The sequence below is a fragment of the Camelina sativa genome, chromosome 13, assembly GCF_030686135.1.
Source record: "Camelina sativa cultivar CO46 ecotype springtype chromosome 13, ASM3068613v1".
Classification (NCBI taxonomy): Eukaryota; Viridiplantae; Streptophyta; class Magnoliopsida; order Brassicales; family Brassicaceae; genus Camelina; species Camelina sativa.
Genome location: NC_141892.1, coordinates 8,283,678 through 8,298,802, shown reverse-complemented (window position 1 = coordinate 8,298,802; position 15,125 = coordinate 8,283,678). Strand labels below are relative to the sequence as shown.

General features: G+C 39.6%; 5 protein-coding genes across 7 annotated transcripts; 2 read left to right on the top strand and 3 right to left on the bottom strand.

The window, feature by feature from the left end:
• Positions 1-1,998: 1,998 nt before the first annotated feature.
• On the bottom strand, positions 1,999-4,386 carry LOC109128339 (meiosis-specific protein ASY2-like). The gene is made up of 3 exons (XM_087480566.1): positions 3,552-4,386; positions 2,942-3,489; positions 1,999-2,718 (listed from the first exon to the last, which is right to left on the bottom strand). The coding sequence occupies exons 1-3, from the start codon at positions 4,384-4,386 to the stop codon at positions 1,999-2,001; spliced, it is 2,103 nt and encodes a 700-aa protein (XP_087336692.1).
• A 595-nt stretch (positions 4,387-4,981) lies between these two features.
• LOC104736088 (uncharacterized) lies at positions 4,982-7,248 on the top strand. Its single transcript, XM_010456015.3, has 8 exons — positions 4,982-5,617; positions 5,707-5,844; positions 5,925-5,993; positions 6,084-6,155; positions 6,248-6,330; positions 6,418-6,552; positions 6,640-6,853; positions 7,024-7,248. Exons 1-8 carry the CDS (start codon positions 5,234-5,236, stop codon positions 7,066-7,068), a joined length of 1,140 nt encoding a protein of 379 aa, XP_010454317.2. The 5' UTR covers positions 4,982-5,233; the 3' UTR covers positions 7,069-7,248.
• Positions 7,230-9,178, bottom strand: LOC104736087 (uncharacterized). The gene is made up of 3 exons (XM_010456014.3): positions 8,715-9,178; positions 7,739-7,963; positions 7,230-7,642 (listed from the first exon to the last, which is right to left on the bottom strand). Exons 1-3 carry the CDS (start codon positions 8,880-8,882, stop codon positions 7,427-7,429), a joined length of 609 nt encoding a protein of 202 aa, XP_010454316.1. The 5' UTR covers positions 8,883-9,178; the 3' UTR covers positions 7,230-7,426.
• A 44-nt stretch (positions 9,179-9,222) lies between these two features.
• LOC104736086 (uncharacterized) lies at positions 9,223-11,297 on the bottom strand. Of its 3 annotated transcripts, none has more exons than XM_010456008.3 (5): positions 11,045-11,297; positions 10,381-10,870; positions 9,790-9,954; positions 9,651-9,702; positions 9,223-9,562 (listed from the first exon to the last, which is right to left on the bottom strand). In XM_010456008.3, the coding sequence occupies exons 2-5, from the start codon at positions 10,638-10,640 to the stop codon at positions 9,473-9,475; spliced, it is 567 nt and encodes a 188-aa protein (XP_010454310.1). In that variant the 5' UTR covers positions 10,641-10,870; positions 11,045-11,297; the 3' UTR covers positions 9,223-9,472. The 3 variants fall into 3 exon arrangements, with proteins under 3 accessions (XP_010454310.1, XP_010454312.1, XP_087338381.1); XM_010456010.3 differs by having other exon boundaries at positions 10,381-10,867; positions 11,045-11,259; XM_087482255.1 differs by having other exon boundaries at positions 10,381-10,967; positions 11,045-11,249.
• Positions 11,298-12,332: 1,035 nt separating this feature from the next.
• On the top strand, positions 12,333-14,414 carry LOC104736085 (uncharacterized). Its single transcript, XM_010456007.2, has 2 exons — positions 12,333-12,978; positions 14,090-14,414. The coding sequence occupies exons 1-2, from the start codon at positions 12,508-12,510 to the stop codon at positions 14,246-14,248; spliced, it is 630 nt and encodes a 209-aa protein (XP_010454309.2). The 5' UTR covers positions 12,333-12,507; the 3' UTR covers positions 14,249-14,414.
• Positions 14,415-15,125: the final 711 nt, after the last annotated feature.

The following is a 15,125-nucleotide window of genomic DNA, read 5'->3' as shown; positions in this document are numbered from 1 at the left end:
TAAGCATGGCCGGAGAACGGATCAAAAACTCGTGGAACGCAACCCACTTGAAGCGTTATTACTACTAAGTCGTCTTCACGACCCTAACTAGGAGTTTTTGGAAATCCGAACTCCATTCATCTTTCATTTGTAATACGAACTACGGTTGGCTTGATCCCCATTTCGGGGTACGTAGGCAATTCCTTGTCTTTTTCAAGATTAAGTGAATGCAGCTAAGATATTAATAAAGTCTTTGTTTCGAATACAATCCGATCGGCAGTACGCCAAATTACGCTGAAAGTCGTTTGGATTAATTTTCATTATACTTCGTCTACAATCGTTATTTTCATTGAATAATTCGGATAATACGAGTGAGCAAATTCTTGATCGCAAATCGCCATTACATGCTTTGGAGATTTGACCGATTAATAAGATAATCGCGTAACTACACACTATTTTTCAGGATTAAGCCGAACCCAGAGTTGTTATTTCGCACCTGACTTTCATATGCCTGGATAAGCCGGACCCAGAGTATTTATTCCGCACCCGATCTTTTAATTTAGGGATAAGCCGGACCCAGAATATTTATTCCGCACCTGATCTTTTCATTTTGTGATAAGCCGAACCCAGAGTATTTATTTCGCACCCAAACTTTAGTTCGGACGGAATGGTTAGCCGAACCCAGAGAATAATTTCGCAGTCCGGCATTCGAACTAAAGAAAAGGAGATAAGCCGAGCCCAGTATCTCGCCCTCCGACCAAACGTATCCCGTTAGGGCTAAATAGCTTAATTTTTAAAGTTTGATTGATGTTTTCTACCATTGTTTAATAAAAATTGCCGGATATAAGCCGGGAGACGTCTCGCTTCTGGTACATTTTTCAGCAATAAAAATAGCAAACTTTAAATACTCAAATAGTGTAATTTGCCTGCTACAATGCGGCAGAATCTGATTAAATACTCAAATAATCTTTATTTCAAATAACACATGTTAATTCCGAACTGGTGCGCCATTCGCCGTGATCTCACGAACACTCGTCTTGAGTCGTTTTGGCATCGGCCACAACAGCTGCAGCTCGGTCTTCTCCCAGTCCTTGGAGCGTGTTTCCAATGCCCTGGCCTTCTGTTCGGACTCATCCAGCAAGTCAATAGTCCTTTTCTTTTTTGCCTTAAGTATGGCAACTTCAGATTCTAAAGTCTTCAGCTGACGGTCGATCCTACCTTTTTTCATATGAAAGTACTGGAGATCCTGGTTCAATTCTTGATGTGTACCTGCGATCTGCATAAGCAAAGTCAAGAAAGGATTAGTTTCGAAGCGGATATTGCAGGATGTCTCGCGATAGTTACCTGACGAAAGAAGGTATCAGCTTCAACAAGCTCGGCATTACTTGCACGCCTGTTAATATAAAACGGCTTGACGTTTCCTGGAATGAAGTCACCAATAGGGTAGGATCCATGTGTGTCGGCTTCTGATCTGCTTCCTTTCGGCACTTGTTGCAATACGCAACCAGGCATGGCGGCAGGGCCGCTATCCTCTCGAATCCATTTTCGATCCAATCTTTTGGGTGGGATTCAAGCATCTCAAGCTTGAGCAGCAATTCGCGTTGCGCTTGTTCGAGTGCGGCGAGTCGATCGCAGTACTCCGTGTGACGGTCTTCCACCTGATGAAGAAATTCTTCCAGGTCACGTCTATCTTCCGGTTTGACGCGGAACATCAGCATCCACGCTGCTAATAGAGTTCGACATCGCTTTGGTTTAAAGTTTTTCAAGAATTGTTTAGTTCGGAGACCGCGCCGGTTGATTTATCTGCACACTGGGGGGTGAAATTTCCATATTCTGTGCAAAATGGCAAAAGTGCAAATTTCGAGAATTTGTTGAGTTTTCCTTTTGGGCAAAAGGAAAAATTCCGGCACAAAAAAGAAGAAAAAGTTTCAAAAGGGAGAATGGGCCGAACAAGTCGGCAATGTTTTACAAGGGTATTCAAACCCATACATAATAGAGTTTGGGGCAAAAACAAAAAAATTAAAGATCAGAGTCCAAAGCACCGGTCAAATCGGCTTGGAAGCTCTCGACATTGGAGCCATACGGATGGTAGACGGAGTCCGGAGCCATCGTTCCAGGGTGAAGAAGTCTGTAGCCCAGCTGATCAGGGGACATGACGACGTCATTTTCATTCAGTTCGAGGACGTCGATCGCTTGGAGAGTTTCCTCGGCTTTGGCCTTGTTCTTATCAATCTCCGCGATTCGCTCCTCAGGAATAACGACCCCCTTCTCGATCAGATATTGCACAGTTTCCTGCACCCTGGTAGCTTGGTTTAACAGGTCTTCCAAGGGGCGAATCTTCTCTTGTTCGACTAAATAAGCCTTGACCTTATTCAATCGAGTCTGCGCTTTCTTCGCTGTTCGCTCCACCTTCTCCAAACGATCCCGCCGAAGTCTTTTAACTTCAAAGTCGAGTTTGATTTTCAACTCGTTGCATGCTCCCTGCAGTTCGGATTTCTCTTCTTCGAGAATAAGCGCTCGGGAATTCAGTTCGCCAATCCTTAGTTCGGATTTGGCGATGATATCGTCCTTTTCAGCGAGAAGAGCTTCAAGCTCCTTGATCCTCTCATCCTTAGCTTTGCTGGCAACTCGGATTTGTTCCGCGCATTCCTTCACCTTTTCAAGCTCGAATCCAGACTTTTCATCACTTTTGACTCGCCTATCGTACAACTGAGTCAGCGTATTCATCCTGGCGGCAGTCTGTGCATTCAAAGAATATAAGTCAGTCTTGCCCGCACAAAGTTTGAACAAGTTAAAGAAAATGATAAGGCTAACCATTAAGTGGGATTCGGCGACGTCAAGGAACGCTTGTTGGAACTCCAGTTCGTCCGCTGACGGAAGAATTCGACTGGAGATCTTCAAGGTTTGGAAAAGTTCGCCTGAAGCATCACGACTTGTGATCCGTTTTGTCATTTTCTCTTGCCAGACGGAATCGGTCGGCAGATTCCAGTCCGGCATTTTCAGCTGAGCGTTTGCGGTTTGTTGCTGGCTGCGGCGCCTTCTTTTTGTGTTTCCTCTTCTTCCTTTTTGGTCCAGCTCCAAGCTGAGGAACATCTTCTTCATCGTTCGGAGGAACGACATTCCCTAAAGCTAGAGGAGGGGTATCGCCTTTCGTAACATCGACCGTGTCGACGTCTTCTTCGGAAGCCCGAGTGGGATCGACGACGGTCCGATCCTGAACAGGATCAGCATCAAACCGGTCCTGAGGAGAATTGATATCGGCTTCGATGGCAGCCTGGGTCTCTCGGCGAATGACCTGGAGACTGTCGGATTCAACGACACGTGACCCGGCTGGCTCCGCAGTTCGTCCCAGCGAACTCGCGAAACTTGGGAATGTTGTCCTGGGTTTGCCCATCGCTGTTTCAACACGGATACGGGTAATAAATTCCCACCGACGATTGTTCCCGGATAGTAGAGCGTTCCTGACAGGGTGATAGTCCGGAGCTAGACATGTTGCGCAAAATGGACGATCTGGAAGCAAGACATGAAAAAGTTAAAATTGGTCAGAGGTGCCGAAGTCAATTAGAACGTACTGGAAATATAAAATCTACCAGGATTTTCATTCCACACTCTCCGATGGAAACCCAATGGACTAACGAGCGAGTACTGATCGACGCGGACATAAAAGTAGTGGTTCACCCACTTCTTGAATTTGGAAACTCTTTGACCAGCAAGGAAATTGTGCGCCGGTCTCATATTCACTTCCCAGCGATGCAGACTGTTTGATGACTTGAAGTTGGATAGTTGCTCAAAGCATTGACCTCCAATGTTAAGTCCGACTTCGGCTGCTATGGTAAGGGCAGCCATGAAGTTACAAATGGCTCCAGGGACAAATTGGCAGATCGCTATCCTGCGTCTTTGGGCGTAGAGTGATATCAATGCTGGGATTGGGAATAGGAGGCGACATTCAGTAAAATAACCCTCGTACAAGCATATGTACCCTTCCGGCGGGCTCCAGGGGCGCTGGTCGGCTCGAGGAATAAAAATTGTGACGTTGCTGTTGAATAGACCGCATGAGTTCAGCATGTCGTTCATGGTTTTGATCGAACTCAAACTCTTATCGCCTCCAATTCGTCCTTTATGGTCTAACAAAGGATCGATATCTTCGATTGAGATTCCTAAAGGCGTGAAACGGTCTTCTTCTTGCGACAACACGTCTTGAGTCAGTTCGTCACTCCCGTCTTCATGACGAACTGGTAGAGGAGTCCGTGATGATGAAGCTCCAGCTGAGCAGCGAGTTAGAAGAGATGGGATTTCAGAGCCCGATCTACTGGATTCTCCGATCTGCGCGACGCGTCTGGAGGTGCGACGAATTAATTGCCCGCTTTCGCTTTCCGGCGAAAAAGAAGGATCCGAAGTGCCCGCCATGATGTGAGTTCGGAGAGTGCGGAAGAAAAATGGAGATAAATAATTGAAAAGAAGAGAGTTCGGAGCAGATTACCTTTCACTGTTGGCAGAAAATGAGAAATAACGAAGGGAGGAGGCGTATTTATAGAGTCGAATGGGCGGTAACCCTACGAAGAGTCATTATGACCTACGCGGCTCTTCGACTTCTGATCTAGCGGATGTGACGCAAACGACATGTGTCATCCGGACGGTTCACGTTGAAGTGGCGCGGGAATCCCGTGTAAAATCAAATGATTCTTTATGGTCTAGATCGGATATTCTCTTTTCCATAGTTCAAAATATTCAAATTGAATTCCGAATATTTAGAACTGGGGGGGGGACTAATTGTTGTGCAGGATTTAGCACCCCCGACATACCGAACTAAACCAGAAAGACAATTTGGTTATTTAACTGGGAATCCGGTTAAGTACTCAGTTAGGTCATTTAAGCCCACTTCGGATAGAAGAAGCCTAGCCTCGAGGATGACGAACCGACTTCCACTTCATCCGGCGGCCGATCTAAGAGATAGAGTAACTTTCCTTATTTTAGTTCGTCTGATAAAGAAAGTTAATATATTGTGCGATTTATGAATATGTATAAAGGGGGAAAAACTTCTCCATTGTAAGGCATGGATTATTGAATATAATTATTCAGTTCTCTTCTTGTTCTTAGCAATAAAAACCCTAATTCTTCTAATATTAAAGCTTAGACTAGTTTTCTAGAGAGTTTACTTTACTGAATTTGTTTTCTCCTACAAACAAATTCATCGTACAAATACAGTTTTACAAAAGTCATTAATAAACCACCAAAACTTTTTTATCAACGTTCTATGGCTACCAGTGTTCACCTCTACCGGCCAATTCTCACCGCCGTCGGTATTGATTCTCGGCGGCATGTTCCCACCCGTTTCCTCCCGCTTACGAGGCGCAACGTAACGTCCCGGCTGCGGTGGCCAATACTGAGTCTTGAGGTAGGCAAGGAAGTCGCATCGACATCATTGTCGAAGGTTGACATGGAAGAGCTCGTCGGGTTCTTGTACAAGGATCTTCCTCACCTATTCGACGACCAAGGAATCGATCCGACGGCGTATGACGAGCGTGTCAAGTTCAGAGACCCCATCACAAAGCACGACACCATCTCCGGTTATATTTTCAACATTTCTCTTCTCAAGAATCTCTTCACTCCTCTTTTTCAACTTCACTGGGCTAAACAGGTCTTGACAAAGTTTTAAGCTTTTTTTTTTTTTTTTTTTTTTACCATTTAGTTTGTAAACTATGAAACTGATGCAAGCTGCTGCAACAGACAGGTCCATATGAGATAACCACAAGATGGACAATGGTTATGAAGTTCATGCTTTTACCATGGAAACCAGAGCTTGTCTTCACTGGAACATCTATCATGGAAGTTAATCCACAAACTAAGAAATTTTGCAGCCATCTGGTATATATATTGTTGAACATGTTCTTGTGGAAAGCTCCTTTTTGATGCGGTTTACTTATCAACACAACTGGATTGTGCAGGACTTGTGGGATTCTATCAATAACAATGACTACTTTTCTCTAGAAGGTCTTGTTGATGTGTTTAAGCAGGTGGGGCTGGTCTCTCATTAGCTTTCTTTAAAAATGGTTTGATCATCTCCTTTTACAAGTGAGTTATAGGTTTAACTTTCTTGTTTGCAGCTACGGATATATAAAACGCCTGACTTGGAAACTCCAAAGTATCAAATACTGAAAAGAAGAGCAAACTACGAGGTCACATATCTTCTTGTGTTTGGCTTACTGCATCAAATATGCAAATTGTTCCTGTCATGATCTGCTTTAAACTGGATTTAATGGTTTGGCAGGTCAGAAAGTATGAACCTTTCATTGTGGTGGAGACAAACGGTGACAAGCTTTCTGGCTCTTCAGGTTTCAACAATGTCGCTGGGTGAGGGTTCTGTGAGGCCATTTTTTTCCTATAAACTCTTCTTGCATTTGTTTGAGATAAATGTAACAAATGCTGTTACCTGTGAAGCTACATTTTCGGAAAAAACTCGACGACGGAGAAAATACCAATGACAACACCAGTGTTCACCCAAACAACAGATGCTCAACTCTCTGCTGATGTGTCAGTACAAATTGTCATTCCATCAGGAAAAGATCTCAGCAGGTAAACCTTATCATGGGTAGTTTAAGTCACCATTACCATCTACAAATGGGGTTTATGAGACTGACCGAGTACACTTTGTTCCTCTAGCTTACCGATGCCTAATGAAGAAAAGATCAAGTTGAAGCAGATGGAAGGCGGTTTTGCTGCAGCAATTAAATTCAGTGGGAAACCGACAGAGGATGTAGTCCGTGCAAAAGAGATTGAGCTGAGGAACAGTTTAAGTAAAGATGGTCTTAGAGCTAAGAAGGGTTGCATGCTTGCTCGTTACAATGATCCAGGACGAACATGGAACTTCATAATGGTATGCTTCCTAGCTCTACCAATGTTTTGATGTCTATAAGTTTAGGAATTAAGCAGTTACTATTATCTCATCTTTGTCATTATTATCATCATGACACAACAAATGATGGTTATTGCATTTTCTTCTGATTTGTGTGCTCATCTGTTCTTTGTAATTGCTTTGCATTGCAGAGGAACGAAGTTATCATATGGCTTGAAGATTTTAGTCTGGATTAGCTCTCTGCTTGGCCAAATATTACCATAAGACGTATGTAGAGGTTTCATCTACTTATTAGTTGTAAGATCACCAAATTCCGACGACAGAAAAGTTGTATAGACACAAACCGACAGGCTACAACAATAAGCTTGCTCATTATTTGTGGAAAAGAATTTAGCTATAGACACAAATTTATCTCATCTTTGATGTTAAAAAGAAAAGGATGATGAAGTTACAAACAGAGTCACACTTTCTGGTTCACAGAAGAATACCTAAATTTCATTACAAAACTGAAATGGTCGATTGCATTTGATCTCATTTTCATTTTACAAAAAACACTCAAGTCATTCTTCTTGAGTCGGCTCTAAGAATTTTGTTTCAGTCACTTCCCCATTTCCGAACGACGCTCTCTTTAGCAGTGAAACCTTCCTTCTTCCACATCTCCTCTGATTTATCACTGTTCACTTTCGAAGCATCTCTTCCCATGAGTTTGGAGCTTAAAGAAGTCAAACCTTCTCGTGTTCCTCGCAACGCATACAACAACGGGTTTAACACAAATGCAGCCATTACTTCACCTTTCGCAACCAACATATACTACAACCAGTAAACACACCTCAAAACCATCAACAACAACAAAACAATGTCTTTCCAATTAATAAGATGTTTTAAATTTGTTAAGTAAAAGCATACCACGACAAGTATTGCTAAGAGGGTAATGGCAATCTGCTGAGCTTCATTCCAGAAATGATCTCCACCGAACCAACCACCACCTCCAAACCAACGTCGTCCTCCTCCTCCTCCATTGCCACCATTTCCGCCGCCAGATTCTTCTCTTTTCTTGATCTCTTTGTCCCACATCTCGAACTCATTTTTCTTCCCACCAAGAGCGCTTTCCAATGCTTTACGAGCTTGGTCCTGCACAGTCAAGGAAATTGAACAGCACAGTATTAGCCAACAAATCACGATGGTACACTTCTCCGTCTCTGAAGCATATCAATTCTTTAAATTTGTTTTCCTTGATGTGTCATAAAAGTTTCGTTTACAGAGATAGAAAGTGTTAAACGTGTAGTTCCTAAATAATGTTATTGACTAAACAAACTACTTCCTGTATATCTATATACCGAGAAGCTGCAGAAATGAAGGAGACACAGCACAGTATATGTAATAAGAAACAAAGCTATGGAATTGCTATTCTCATTCATACCAATTCACCAAACCAGAGAGAGACTCTAAACTCTTACCCAAATGGGCAACCAACAGCTAGAGCTAGAAACAATCTACCAAGACAACCGTATATGTCAAGCCGTTGGTAACAGCTCTTTCAACTAACTCACAACAGCTCAAAATCAGCAACATTCAATCTTAGCTACAGTAGAGATAAGAAGTGTGCCGCTTAACTTATTCCTCCAAAGAAAACTGATCTATATGCTTCCCTATGTGGCTATGTTAGCGAGTAATTCAAGTTGGAGAATGCATCCTAACTAACTTTTTTCAATAAATTCGTGAGCTTTACTTCAATCGGCTCCATAAACATCAATTTTCAGGAGAACCCACTAATCCCGAAGAATTGAATTCGATCCCTTAAGTGAGTAAGGCTCTGATTGTTCAAACAAAAAGTGTCCTTTGAACAAGTATAGGGAAGTAAAAGAGTAAAGTTGTCACAAACCTCTCTCTGACTGCCGCCGGAGAAAAGACAAGAGAATCGTCCCTTGCTGCTTTTGGCAATCGAGGTTCGCAGAGAGAAGACAGAGTTTGGGTCAAGAGTCCGGTGGTATCGGAGTTGGAGAAGAGGCGAAGAAGGAGAGTTTATCAGCAGCCTCATTACGTGTCCCATCTCTCCCCCCCTCTTATCCCACCACTATGCTGTTTCAATCTGTAGTTTTGTCTTAGGGGAGATATTAATTTGCTTCCTTCCTTTGTTTTTTACTTTTTTTTTTTTTTTTTCTTTGGGTCAGTATATCAATTTTTGGAGTAACTAATTTCAATGAAGGCAATTAGGCAAGCATGATTAATTTGGTTATTTGCAGGTTAGGATTCAATAATTTGAACTCATCTTACCCAATTGTGGGGGGGGACTTGTTGGCTTGTTTGTAGCTTATGAGAGCCTTCTCTACTACTAATGATTTTATTCCACTATTCATCACAAACTTGTAAACTAATTTTGAAGGGAGGCGAAAGAGAACATTTTTCACTTCACTAAACTCAGAAATGAAACAAAGACATGAACGAATCTCAATGACCAAAACAATATAGGAAAAACAAAAAAGATCCCAATAGATCATCAATGAGTAGTTCACCTATCTCTATCTATATACACCACACAAAACAAACGCATCCCCTTCAGTTTTCAGATTTATTCACTTCTGAAGAAAAATTCAGGGCATCACTTTCCCAGTTACACCTATCTCCATCCTCTTCTACATATCAATCTATCCGAAGTTCCTCGTATTGAGGCCTGAATTTTATGATCATGAGATGTGGGAACACAACTAGGCATGCCATGAACAATGTGAACTGCAAAATCATCCAAAAAAAAAAAAAAACATATAAGATTTGTCTACAAGGAATGATTTTGTTGTATAGAGGACTGAGATCATCATACCAGAAGAGGAAGAGTCAAGAAGCTCCATATAGGCCACAGAGCAAAGGAGAGCCTGCATTTTTGCAAATTTGTCACACACAACAAATAGTGATAATCCCGGTAGTAGTTCCTGATTCACTAAAACATGTTCTTTACTTACAGGCCAAATGAAATGAGGCCGAGTAGGGTGATGAAAGGCAGAGCAGATATACTCCACAGTTCCCATTTCTCATCGAACCTTCTCATGCTCCAAGATAACATGCTTTCGTAGATTATGATCACAATGTTCACAGCTATTCCCAACATCCCGAAATACAAAGGCATCCTAGAAATAATTGCATTATGTTTAGATAGTTTTCACAGTAAGACCCATCATCCCCAAAAATATGTTGAAATTGCAGAACACCATATCGTGACAAGAGAATCTGCATTTCCTAGAAACCACTTTAACAACAAAGGCCTTCAAATAGTATCCACCTTACCTATGCACATGTCCTTGTTAATCCGCAAGACTCATCATGGTTTGGGGAAAGAACCATAAAGGACCATAAAAGAACTTGTTCAACTAAATATTAAGAAGATAGATTCTCCTAACACTTGATTTATGACTAAGTTTCTATGATTCCTGCTTCCCTACTAAGCAGAACATTGAATTCAAACTCTATGGCATCCTCAGGTCTTCACCCCAACATATTAACACACAGGCAAAAATGTAAAAAGAAGAAAGCCATTTGAAGAACTCGGTGGTTACCTTTTGATCCGAGCATCATGTAGAAGAATGTGTATCATATTAGAGTGCCTGTCTCCAAAATAGACAATGAAGACAGCAGAAGCAATCCAAAGCACATTCTCCAAAATCTCAACCCAAGTTTTACTTCTAGGACTCTCCAACGCAAAAGGCTGTGGCCTAGAGCAAGCATCGTCCTCAAGATCATCACCACCAGATGCATAACCTTGGCTATGTCTTTGCCTAATGTAGCCACCACCACCAACCGGAGTTCCACCAGACATGTTCCAAGAAAGCTTAAAAAAGAAAACACACTCTCTCTCTCTCTCTCTCTCTCTCTCTCTCTCTAGTATACAACTAATCCACAAAGAACCCTAAAACAAACCCTAGAAACCCTCTACTGTAAAAGTCGATTCGATTCAGGAAAGTTCAAAGTACCAAACTTTTAAAAATTCGTCTCATTACAAGCGATCCCCCAAAGCCTATATCGATGCTTGCGCCACCAACGAGACTACTGCAACGAAAGATTCAAAAAGGGGGAAATTGAATTCAATTGGAGATCATCGGTCGGATCAAGAGATCGGAAACGAGAATTCAGAAATCCCTCCGAGCTGAGGAAAGAAAAAAATATATATATATATATATATAGAAGATAGGGAGAATTCGAAAAGAAGAAGGAATCAATAACCTCAAAAAAATTGAGAGCTCGTCGTCGAAACGCTTGCTTGATGAAAACCTAAGAATCGATCCTAATCCTCTCTTTAGAAATTTCAACAAAAAAAGAAAGTTTTTTAAGTTAATACTTAATAGAGAGACTGAAGCGTTGAGGAAAAAAAAAAAAAAAAAACAGTTTGGTAAGGGTAACGACTATAAAATATCAGATTTGGGGACCCGGAAAACAGTGTTTCATGAGAACAATAAGTGTTGTTGTCAACATACACAATTAACTTATTAATTAATCATCTCCAATATATTTATGTTGATTTCACTAGTTGACAAGAAAATAAGAGGTTAATTTCACTTGACGTAGAACAGAGCCACATGGTTTGATTCTACAAATCACCCCTATTCACTTTCTAAACCACATTACTTAATTTGTCTATGCTCTTATTATTGTCTAGCTTGGTGTTGATACGGCCGAGCCGGTTTAATTAATTTGAAGTGTATATGAGAGATTAAAGGGCTATTAATACCGGTGATTAAATTACGACAAATTTGACTATGACTTGCAATATCATCGTTTATTATTAGTGTCGATGTTCTGTCACCAATAATTTGATCTAATAGATTTAATCAACAACAAAACGATGATACTAAACTACATAAACAAACAAATATATGAAGAAAAAATATTAAGAGAATTCCAACAAAATGTATAGTATATTTATGGTGTTATCTTACATATTGAACGGCATGCAAATAACTATGTAAATAATTAAAACCCAAATGCAATTTTTGAAATTACTATTGACTGAACTTTAGATCACAGAATCATTATTTTTACCAAAAAAAAAAAGAAAATAATAAACAATAATTCATGTAAATAGAAAACATACACATGAAAACAAGAGATCGCTAGTCAGGTTTCACGTTCTCATTCTCCTGTGTCATTTTTATCGCTGGTGATCTTCCGTCAGCGCCACACTGTCACTTCAACTAGCTCCAATTGAGAGGCGGTACTGCCTCATTGATTCTGGATTTAGGATTATTGCTCTGTTTTTATAGTTTAAGATTTAGCAAAGCAAGTCCATAAAATTGAACATTGTCCAAAACTCATAATAACCATCATTACCCTTATTAAGATGCTGCTAAGGAAATTATTTACATGTGACGCTAGATTAGTTAATATTTAGTTAGTACACTCTTAGCCAGTTACAATTTTAATTATTATCTTTTTGCAGACCAAACTATATAAAAATAAAAGTTCATAAGAAAATGTTATATATATGGTACGCATAGGATGCACTCCATTTTGATATAATAATTATTATTAAATTTTGTTCTATATATTCAATTATCAAAAGAAATAATGGAGAGAGGACTAAAAGTATGTCTCTTGACTCTTCCGTATAAATAACGCATATGAGCCACTAAAAGAGTTCCACAACAAAATATTGTTACGAGAAAAAGAAAAAAAAAAAAAAAAAAAAAATGAATGAAGAGAGAACCAAAAAGCCAAAGAAGAAAAGTCTCATGAACTTCTACAAATTCTCCATCACAACTTCGAAGCATTCACTCATTAACCCTAAATCCAAACCCAAGATCCCGATCCCACTATCGATACCTCAAGTCGAAGTAGAAGCAAAACCAATCGTCCAGTCGCACAAAACACAAAACCATGTGATGAGAGACATCTTCGAGTTAGAGACTTGTAGTAGTAGAAATAACGAAAGAAGGAGAGGCGGCGGTGGTGGAGTGGCGGAGGAGGGAAGGAAATCGGTGTCTCACGTGGAGAAGGATACAACGGCGAGGATAGCGGCGGCAGCAGAGATGTTGACGGTGAGGATACTAGCTGCGGACATGCCGGGGTTTATGCAGGCACATGCGTTTAGGTGTGCGAGAATGACTTTAGATAGTTTGGAGAAGTTTAGTTCGAAGCACATGGCTTTCAATCTCAAGAAGGTTAGTAACCCCTTTTTTTCCTCTTCTCCTTTTTGTCTCTTTCTCTTATTTAATCATATATTTACATATGCATGAATATTTCTATATCCCAAGAGTCTGATTTTCAACAAGTAAAAGACAAAAAAGATTGATAATACCAAAACTTATAATATATCTAGGATATATATATTGTGATTTCTTTTAAAATTTTTTTACATTTTAGAGATATTGTAAGTTTTGTTATTACCAATTTGGCGAGATGAAATATGAAATATGAGTAAGTAAGATGTATTTGATCATGTCTTGGTGTTTTAGGTTCAACATTTTACAGTGTTAGAACGTCTCTAAAGTTTGTGTTTGTCCTTTAATATTATGTTAAATTGTTGGAATGGGCATATAAATTGATGATGAGACTGAGATAGCTTCTATTGGTTTTTTCGTTCAAGCCACATATCTACGAACAAGTAGGCAAACATCTCATTCTTTATACCTAAAACATCTAAATTACTCATTGTCGCTAAGTCATTAAAATGACTACAAAGTATGCTAGCTAGGAAAATGACACATCATCCATCTCTCTTAAGCCTTATTATGGCCAATTGCTTTTTCATGAATATTCGATGTCAATATCAAACAAATGACCGGGTGTTCAATGGGCTGCAAATACTATTAGAAAACAATGAATTTATTGGTTTTTTGGATCTACAAAAATAAAATGGATGGAAGAGTGAATAGATTAAGAGAATTAAATAAGAAAACAGAGTGATGGGGAAATGGTCCAGCTAATGTATGAAAAGGGCAGCAAGGGGAATGACCCAACAGAGCCATGTGGTCCTCTTCCAAACTCTTATCCCTTTTTCTTACTTATTTGTTGGATCCCTCTTTTGTCTCTCTCTCTCAGTCTTCACGTTAAGGATTGACTACTATAAAGATCTTTTCGAAAATTATTGTGTAGAGACATTTGGTAAAACAAGTCTGACATTTTGATGACATTGTTGAAATTTTAACCAGATCCATTTTCTTGTATAAAGGATCAAAAATTTAAATTTTTTGTTTCAGTTTTGTTCACTTGCATAAGGGATTTATTTATATTTATGTAAGTGAGATATTGTAATATATTTATTATATGCAGGAATTTGACAAAGGGTATGGACCAGCATGGCATTGCATCGTAGGTTCAAGTTTCGGGTCGTTCGTGACACACTCCACAGGTTGTTTTATTTATTTCTCAATGGACAAACTCTACATTCTCCTCTTCAAAACCAAAGTTCGTCCTGCTTCTCCCCATTGATTCTTTTTGTTTTTTATTACATATTGTTTATTTTCTTCTCTCGATCTCTTCTTTTTTAGGTTGCAACTTAATACCAATCGTAATCTAAAAGGCTTACTGTAAATTCACTATTACTCTGTTCTTTTTCTTACTATATATATAATTATGAGTTGATAACGATTCTTAATTACCTTTTTAGCAAGAAGGAAAAAAAAAAAAGAAACAACGATTCTTTCCTATGTGTTGATTTTGTTTGGATTATACGTTAGTTTATATGCGCATTCCTTAAAGACTAAAGTAATTATTTTGTTCCTCAAATTACGATCACATCAACTATTAAGTTGGTCATTATATTAAGTGAACATACATTAGAATCTTAATTTCGAAAAACTACTAGTAGGGGGAGTTCCTTTAGGAGAGCTTTAATGTAGCAAAAACAATCTTTGGTACTAGATTTTCACTTCTATATTATTCCTCGTTGTAACCAAACAACACTTTTAAGTCTTGTACAACATCAAAGTTTTATTCCTAAGAGGACCTCTAATACAACGACTAGTAGAAGATAAGTTTTGTTTTAATAAAAAAGAACTTAGCATTGGGAATATGAGTTTCATCGAAACGCCTAACTAATTCCGGGCGAGTAAGCATATGCTTTGGTAAAAAGTCTTCCGTTAATCCACAACAAAAAAAAGGATCCGGTACGAAACCTAAGTAACCAAGTGTCATTGCACAATAGTATCACACGTACGGTGGAATCCAAGCCGAGGGGAGCCAAAAAAAAATCCATGGGTCATAGTCAGCTTACGTACCACCCACCACGCTCGATCGGGTTTACAAATAGAAGTTCTTGTCAAGTTTTCCTCTTTTCTGGATCTTTGTTTTGTGATTTCAACAAAAC